Here is an 8,545-nt window from a genome sequence, read left to right on the forward strand (position 1 = left end):
AGAGAGGCGAAGAGAACCGGATGAAAATCAAACAGATTGTTCGTGCCTGGCTTCGTGATCGCACGGCGTTGAAGATCGTGGAAGATGAGCAGGATGGAGGTAGACCTAGATATTTATGTTGGGTGGTTTGGCAAGGCTGTGGAGGATAGAGGCCAGCCAATAGCGTCGCAATATCCTGCTAAGCGAGCCTCTACTAGGCCTAATACAGGGTACCATTGCGAGGCCCCAATCAGCGTCCCCTGGGTACTCCTAATCGAAGAAAGGGGGAGAAAGTTTCAGACAAGTCGATATCGGCGGTGAGGGAACTACCGACTCGCCCGAACCACCTGAGACTTTTCTATTGCGGCATCGGCCATAAAACTTGCCTGTCGGACCCCCATTGCTGTGCCGATGCGTCGAAGTTGCTCCACAGCGAAAGAAACCACAGAGAGGTCATTACGTTCCTCCAGAGCAACCAGAAACAGCGAGTGCATGAGCGAGAGGATGCCTACAATACGGTCAGCTTAGAGACATACATCGAGCGGGACAGAGGGAGACTTGCGTGGAGAGTCTCTAAAACTGTATGTGGAGATGCATATCTCAATGCACAACTGCCGGAGAGTGGAAAGAGCGCGTGTCATCAGTGCGTCGTCAGGTTCGGTCGAGCGGGCTTCATTTTCCAGCATGAGTTGGGTGACAAGTGCTCGGAGGGTGCGCCAGTAGTTCCAAGCCTCTGCGTTCCAGAGATTGTTATAGACGTGTTTCTTCCCGCTGAAGGTGTCATTGGCAGCATCACGAACTTGGATTGTAGCGTATGCCCAACTTGGGGGCAAGCCGGCTCTCCAGGTCTCAAGGTCTGTGTCGATCTCCAGCGCTATTGCACGGATGGCTTGTGGATTTGTCACCTCTTGACCTTTTAAGACTGCGCAGAGGTTGGCCACTCGGATACAAATCTCGGTTATGGACCCCGGGCTAGCAATATTTGCACGCTGCCAATTTTGCCTTAGAGCACCTGTCTGGAAACTGAAGGTTGCCTTGACCAGTGCTTTTGGAACCGCAAGGTTCTCCTGCATGCAGGCCAGGAGCTATAATTGTCAGCAGACCGTGGACCACCTTTGAGGGGAAACGGTCGGCAACTTTACTCACAAGGTAGGAGCGAAACTGAACGTAGAGCAGCCCACCACGTTCACTGTCGAATTGATTCTGGCCTCGGAGCTCTAGTACGGCGGTGCCGGCTTTAACATGAGCTGCCCAGTGTGGATATCGACCCGGGTTGTTGCAATCAACGGTCTATAGACAAGTGAGTAACGGCTCCCTCAGAGTTCGACGAAAGTAGCCACTTGACACACCTCAAAAAATGCGAGTAACATGAGCGCCATGAACGTCGCGTCCGAGACAGCTTGGGCGGGATCGTTCAGTGCTTGTTGCATGGATACCAAGGCCGCAAAGTACTGGGCTCGGGCTTGAGACTTGACGTTAGGTGCGTAGAAGACGTTCGACAGTCCCGCCATGCCCACTGCCTCAATCGCCTTCCGCAAAACATTGTTGGGCCCTTGCTCAGAGTAGGACTGAATCAACCAAGCATGGTAGTTCCTGAACGAGCTGCCATCATTGGGGGAGTACTTGGCGAAGAAGAAGTTCGCCCCGAGGGCATGACTAGACGGAGATAGCGGATATTCAATGGTCATAGAAGCTTGAGGAGAAGTCGCAAAGCATCCCGCTGGTGTAGTGTGCCACAGGGATTGAGCCAGAGGCTGTTGTGGGATCCAAACCTCGCTCGAATTGTCCTCTTGCCGATGTCGATGGGCCACTCGTTCGGATTCATCTCTAATCCTGACCTCGTCCAGGTTGCGGTAGCCCGGGCAATTTTGCTTCAATTTCGCGCACTTCAAGCATCCCGGGCGTCCTTCGTCACACTGGCAAGATTAAGCCAGTCTGGGTAAGTCGAAACCCGCTGTGAATACAGACAAGGGTTTGAAGAAATACGTCACAACTTACCTTCACCTTCCTTTGGCGACACCGCTCGCAGCCCTTGCTGGGGGCGCGACAGTATACCATTGACACAGAAGACTGTTGTCAAACAACAGGAAAAACCCGGTCTCCTGCGTGATTTATTCGTGGCTGGATTTGTCATAAGAGATGAGGATCACAAAGTCTGTATTCGAATCCGTTATGTATCGGCCTTGCTTTCTGACTTTGACTGCGTCAAATCCAAGCTTTCTTCCCGATAGGCCCCGGCTTGGAATTCTGAACAGTTGAGAGGACTTCTGTGGGCAGCCAACCTGCAGAAGCTCACAGCCTCATTAGCGAGACGCCCCTGTCGTGCCCCGGAACGTATGTACACGTGGTGCGGGAGAAAGAAATGACTCGGTACCTTGTGACGGTGGTGACGCGGGAGATTGGATGAAGCAGGGTAATGCGGCACTGGGGGAGGATACAATCGAGGGTGCAGATCGACTCCAACAGTGACAAGCAGTGACAGTGATACAGCAGATCTACCCTCTATTTTTAACCATATCTCCTTCTCGCTTGCTTTCTCTAAACGAACTCGGTACCAATCAATTATATCTCTCACCCACATGGAGTGGGGATCATTGCCCTCTCCCCAGCTTGGGTCATCAGGCGAATACGATGAATTGCGACACAGTATGTAGTACTTATAAGCGAAGCGCTCCATGCTTTTCACAGCCTGTTTGCAGATAACAACAAGAGAAATTAGAACATACGATCCTCTTTCACACCGGATCCACTCACTGAACAGCTGAAACCCGCCATATACTTATTTATTGTACCACTTCATTGCCCGAATAAAGTGTTGTATAGCCATGTCCCCCAACGCGCCCGAACTCATCAAGACCGAACAAACCTTGATCTCCAAGATCTTCCGCAGAAAGTCGGCCGCTACCACCAAAGTCGAGCTCCTCTCCGATGCCGCCTCGATGATATCCACGGCACCGCTGGTCAAACCGGATGGTCACGGCCAACCGGACCCGATGAGGACGACGTCGAACGAGGAGCAGACGGCTTTCAACAGCCTGATGGACAAGGCCAAGACGATGAGCCCCGAAGAGTTCAAGGCGTATCTGTGCCGGCACAAGGAAGACGTCGAGGCCATGTACCGCAGACAGGGCGGTGGCATCACGGGCGGTGACTGGATTTATCGCGATCCCACAGGTAAGGCAGGTCCACAGAGGGGAGTTGAAAGCCGAGAGAAAAAAATACTGATGTTCTACTCCCAGTCCTTGGTCCGCTATGATTGCAAGATCTCAGCAGCGCATGTCGCTATTGTATTTTGGCCTTGATGCGCTCCGACGACGAGCCCTTGGTGGGATTGAACCGCACCTTGAAACAAGGCGGTACCCTCGGAGATATCTCAGCCTCGTGCAAGTGGAAAGCATTGTTGCGAAGGATTGTGTCGCCCTTACAGCACGAGATACACGGTCTAGAGTAGAGGCTGGCTCAAGTCGACGTGGAAATGTCGTTGCTGGCCCAGGCATATTTTCGCTCTCGTACGGAAGATGAAAAGCGTGGAAGAGTTCCTTGAAAATTATCTGCCTGATGATGTGGGAATGGTCCCTGCGATATCAATGGGGCACTGACGGCGTCCTGAGATGTTTGCAACCAATATTTCCGTTCTTGCTCAATTCTCATTCTACCTGACTGCATATGCTCATGACTATTGACCGAATCCAGGACGTGAGCAATTCTTCCCTGTTCCTGACGTACCTCATCCATCACAGGGTCAAGATCTAGGTCATCTTCGCTGGTATCCTTGAAGACTGGTTCAAGTCGTTTCCTTCCGGACCTTCATAGAAGATCACTCGACATTCGTTTCTCATTTGGATCTCGCGAATGCCGGCGAATTCCATCTTTCGCATCCCGTTTGGGATGCCGTCCCATTCCCTCCTCGGTCGAGAAGTTCCAGTACACTGGTTCGTTGGCGTGAATCTTCCTGACCTGGCCGTACCCGAAAGTGCAGATTCTCCTCGGGGCAATACACGGAAAATAAATAGTAGTTCGGAAAGGTCAAAACTCCATTCACCCCTCGCAGGCGATGACGAAATATGCGCCAGAGGGATGCGAAAAGCATCAAGTAGTTTACAGTTCATCGTGCTCTTGGACGCCACCTTCATCGGTATCTGCGAGCATCGTCTTAGCCGCCTCCGCAGCTTCACTGACTACACTCTTGACAGCACCAGCTGCGCCCGAGGAGACCTCTTCGGCCACCGTGGTTGCCGCAGGAGCAGCCTTGGCCATGGTGTCACTGGCAGCAGATGAAACATCTTCCATCTCGACATCCTCGTCCTTGGAGAGGGCAATACCATCAACGCCGTGCTTGCCATTGTCGCGGATGAAGGCAGCAAGGTCCTCCATGGTGCGAGAGCCTGAATATTCGACAGGAGAGTCCTTGGCGCCAGCAGGGTATAGCTTGATGGTGGGGAAGCCAGCGATCTCGTCCGGAACATCGTTGAGGGTAGCGTCGATCTTGGCCACGGTGACCTTAGAGGACAGATCGCCGGAGGTGTAGAGCTCCGCGAGCTTCTCATATGTTGGAGCGAGAGCTTTGCAGTGTCCACACCAAGGAGCGTAGAACTCGATCAGCACGTCTTTGGAGTCGTCGAGGACGATGTCCTTGTAGGAGTGAGCGACAACCACAGCGACAGGTCCTTCCTGTTTCTCTGGGATAGGCTCTGATTTGATGCTTGGCTCGAGCTTCCCGTTGACATAATCCTTGACGAAAGCACCAATTTGTTTCTCAGTAAGGTCGTTGCCGGCAAAGGGATATTTCTCATTCTTCACTGTCTCTTGGATGGCGAAGGAAGGGAATTTGTCAGTAGGCAGGTTCAAGTTACCAGCGTGAGCGCCAAATGCCTTGGCATCGATGGTTGCGAAGTTAATGACGCCTTTATATTTCTCAGCGACGGGTCTGAGAGTGTCTGCCAAAGAGGATCGTTCTTCCGGGGTTTCAGCAAAAATGTAGGCGAGTGGAATTCCAGCCTGTCAAAGACATTAATATCAAAACTTTTGTGACTGGTTGCCAAGGGAATACATACACCCATGTAACCAGCATAGGTTTCTGGGCCGACTTCACCGACCAGCGGAGTCGAGGCGGTCTTGATGAACTTCGAAATAGCCTCCTCGTCAAATGACTCTGTGAATGTGTTCTTGCCCTCGTCGAATTCTTTGTACAGCACAACAGCAGGTTGCTTCACACCCTCTGCCTTGGCAAGTGCGGCATCACTGGAGGCACCGAAAATGTATTCATCCCGTAACGACTCGGCGAGAGAGGTGAAGGTCTGGTTAGATGCTTTGTCGTCGGCTGAGATGTATGCTACCACGACGACTTTGTCCGTCGTCTTAAACTCGTCCAGAGTATCAGGGGTAAGCAGTGAGACAGCAGGCAGTTGCTGCTTGGTCATGTATGAGACGATGCTGTTCAACATTAGTCGCAAACATCATTGGCGGCGTTGAGTTGTGACTTACGCAGGAGCCTTTCTTGCGCCAGGGTATGGCTTGATGTTGTCGAGGCCTCGGAAGACCTTGACGGTAGGATAGCCCTCGACACCATAGTCCTTACACAGATCACCCTCAGCAGTACAGTCGACCTTGACCAAGGGGATGTTTTTCTCCTTCAGTGTGGCTGCGGCCTCCTCGTACTCCGGTGCCAGAGCTTTGCAGTGGCCACACCACGGGGCAAAGAACTCTGCTAGTACCAGATCATGTTGGGAGATGAAGTCTTTGAAGTTGTCTGTCTTTAGGTCATGGACGTCGCTGGCGGAGGAGAGGCCAGCTAAGGCAAGGCTGATCGCAGCCAGAGATGCGATGGATCGCATGATGGAACGACTATTAGAACCGAGTGTACAGTGGGGAAAAGAGCGATCGCAGATGTTTCGAGGGACACAAAGGAATGGAAAGATCGGATAGTGATTCAGGTGTAAGGTTTTCGAGAAGTTTAGGGGACACTGAACCCTTTATTCTTGAGGCTAGTGAGGCTCAGGTTTCTGGTAAAGTGAACACCAGCAGGTAACTATGAAGTATTTTAATAGCGGTTTGCCGCCGTCACCTCATTGAGGAGAGGTGTCAACTACTTTTTTGGGGGGGCCACCAGCAACTCCACACACACGGGCAACGCGCCCTCGCCCCCCATTCAGGGTTCAGCTGCAGCCCCTTTCCGCGCCGACTCGTTGGCCCTGAAACGCGGAACTCACATTCAGGGGTCCTGCTCGCCTCCTCCTCACTGTGGGGATGGGTGTCTCTCGAGCATACCCCTTTGAGAACGCCAAATCCCCTGCCGATTCCATTACCAGAATGGGTGTTGATCTCAAATGGAACTGTTTCGAAAGGCGCGGCGAGTCCGCTAATATGGGCTTCCTCGCCTTTTAGGGTGCTTGAGCATCTCTCAGTAGGCAAAACTGTAGCGAGGACTCTCCCGCTTGGTATTTCTAAGCAATGATGAGTATTCGGTAAGGAACCCGGGTACCCAGCCACAGATCACCACTTCCTCCAGCCTCTCTTTTAGAATCAGCCCAAGGTCAATCCTCCTCTTCCGAGAGCACTATGGTAGGTATCGTCCTGTATCTTGTATCTTCGTCTCCTGCTTTGCGGCGCCCTTCAAGCTCCAACGCCATTTGATACGCTTCAGCCTTGCCGCGATCAACATCAACCAACAACATCAACGGCAGCGGCAGGAAGATGAGTACCGCTAAAAAGATAAACGCAGGCCGTATCTCCCCATACCGACCCGTAATGGCTCCAACGATGGCGGGACCAAATATGCTGGACCCTTTGTCCGTGATCGCATATAGGGCGTAAAATGCTGCCTCGAACCCAGGTGGGATCAATTCGCCAAAGAATGCTCGACAATACGACGACAACCCGCCAAGAACGAACCCGTAGATTGCCCCCAGAGGGTACATCTCCCATGGCTGCTGCAAACCAAAAACGCCGTATCGTTTGATGGCAGGAATGAATCCCAGGAGCCCATACAAAGGAATAATCTCAAACAAGCAGATGCACGCCACAATCGTCCTCGACGCGCGAAGGTTGAAAATTCGAGAGATGTAGCTCCAATAAAATGCACCAATAACGCCTGCCATCGTTGCAATTACGTTGATCAAGCCAAGGGCTGGAGTACTCATTCCAAGACTCGTTTTGGCGAAGAGCACGGCTGTCCTGTACTTCCTTAGCATTGCGCTCTCCAAGAGGTGACAGGATTCAATACTTACCCGCTGACCGTCGCGATGCTGTCGCTGACTAAAAACCAAGCGCAAAGAAAGATCACAATGTCCTTCAACTTTCTGGCGTGTCCAATTGTTGTGAACAGTGCCTTCCACGCATATGTGACATAGGCCACCCAAGCATAGCGTCCTGTTAACTCGGTTGGTAGGGGTGGTCCTGGTCGAGGTCGGAGCCATAGAGCGGCTGGGATGCTGAACACGAACCACCATAGTCCCACAACTAGGAGGACCAGTCTCAAGGACAGGAGTGTGGATTTTGTTGCGGCCACTATGCCGATACTAATAATTTGCACGAACAACCCAGCAATGTATCCAATGCCAATCCCGTTCGATGAGATCTTGGTGGACAACTTCAGCGCCGGCGAGATGGCGGCAGGGGATTCTTCGGCGGGAGAGGTATTGTCGGGGCGGTCTCGAGGTAGGAGGCCTGAAGTCGAACTCGTCATGACGTGGTCCTCGTGTTCGACGTATTCGTCGTCGTCGCCTGCTGGCCCGTCTTCTTCATGGTCACGCTCGATAGACGGGTGATGTCTTACTAGCAAAGGCAGGAAAGAATTCAGCAACACAAACGACGCCCCAAAACAGGTGTTTGAAACGATGGCGAGAAGAGCTCCTAGCAAGTAAATCTTGGGTATAACACTGATGAAAAGAGCGGTAGCAGTCGCTCCAGTAAAGGCGAAGGCGAGAAGGAATGTCTTCCGAAACCTGCCGTGGTCGGCCGCCGCGGACATGGAGATGATGAGGAGAGCTTGGATCAGCACACTGATCGAGAAGGTATACATGGCGAAGCTCGCAGTATTAATTTCGGCGCCCAAGATATAGACGACACAAGCAGGAAGCTCCTTGTGTGGGTGTTTGGGGGGATCGAAGATGGTTGCGTTCGGCGAGATGCGATCATCGCTTTTCCAGCCTGCGCTGCAGGGTGTTGTCTTGTCTCTTAACAGGACTCCTCGCTCCCTGGCCAGTTCTTCAAGGGTAATTGGTAGAAAAGATCCTGTACAATGAGGTCAATAGGGATGTGCAGTGCAAATGGTTCCCCAGTGTTGTGCTCACCCATTGCGCATATGACAAAGACCTCCGCGGCCCAACCATAGGAGTACCAACCCCATAGCTCTTTCTGGCTTGTTGGCCTCGTATCTTCGTCCGCGTACCTCATCTCAGCTTCAGGTTCTGTGAAGTCACCCATGTCGGAATCCGAATAACCCCACGAAGATTCCCTCTCGTCATCTGCTTCCACGGAAGGCGTCGGGGAGATCAAGCTGATTTGGGACTGATGGGACGACTGGCGGGACAAAGGCGGTCGCTGACGGGCGGCAGCAGAGACAGGA

The 8,545-nt window shown here is 52.4% G+C and overlaps 4 protein-coding genes across 4 annotated transcripts; 1 reads left to right on the forward strand and 3 right to left on the reverse strand.

Moving 5' to 3' along the window:
* Positions 1–503: 503 nt before the first annotated feature.
* On the reverse strand, positions 504–2,037 carry AYL99_09531 (hypothetical protein; the record flags this gene model as incomplete). Its single annotated transcript, XM_018841038.1, has 4 exons — positions 504–1,064; positions 1,126–1,269; positions 1,329–1,895; positions 1,978–2,037. 4 exons carry the CDS (start codon positions 2,035–2,037, stop codon positions 504–506), a joined length of 1,332 nt encoding a protein of 443 aa, XP_018689719.1.
* A 767-nt stretch (positions 2,038–2,804) lies between these two features.
* AYL99_09532 (hypothetical protein) lies at positions 2,805–3,430 on the forward strand (the record flags this gene model as incomplete). Its single annotated transcript, XM_018841039.1, has 2 exons — positions 2,805–3,153; positions 3,243–3,430. 2 exons carry the CDS (start codon positions 2,805–2,807, stop codon positions 3,428–3,430), a joined length of 537 nt encoding a protein of 178 aa, XP_018689720.1.
* Positions 3,431–4,077: 647 nt separating this feature from the next.
* AYL99_09533 (protein disulfide-isomerase domain) lies at positions 4,078–5,813 on the reverse strand (the record flags this gene model as incomplete). The annotated part of the gene is made up of 3 exons (XM_018841040.1): positions 4,078–4,977; positions 5,034–5,412; positions 5,464–5,813. 3 exons carry the CDS (start codon positions 5,811–5,813, stop codon positions 4,078–4,080), a joined length of 1,629 nt encoding a protein of 542 aa, XP_018689721.1.
* Positions 5,814–6,512: 699 nt separating this feature from the next.
* On the reverse strand, positions 6,513–8,403 carry AYL99_09534 (hypothetical protein; the record flags this gene model as incomplete). Its single annotated transcript, XM_018841041.1, has 3 exons — positions 6,513–7,152; positions 7,206–8,211; positions 8,271–8,403. 3 exons carry the CDS (start codon positions 8,401–8,403, stop codon positions 6,513–6,515), a joined length of 1,779 nt encoding a protein of 592 aa, XP_018689722.1.
* Between the last annotated feature and the right edge of the window lie 142 nt (positions 8,404–8,545).

The sequence above is a fragment of the Fonsecaea erecta genome (genome assembly GCF_001651985.1).
Source record: "Fonsecaea erecta strain CBS 125763 chromosome Unknown Scaff9, whole genome shotgun sequence".
In the NCBI taxonomy this organism is placed as follows: Eukaryota; Fungi; Ascomycota; class Eurotiomycetes; order Chaetothyriales; family Herpotrichiellaceae; genus Fonsecaea; species Fonsecaea erecta.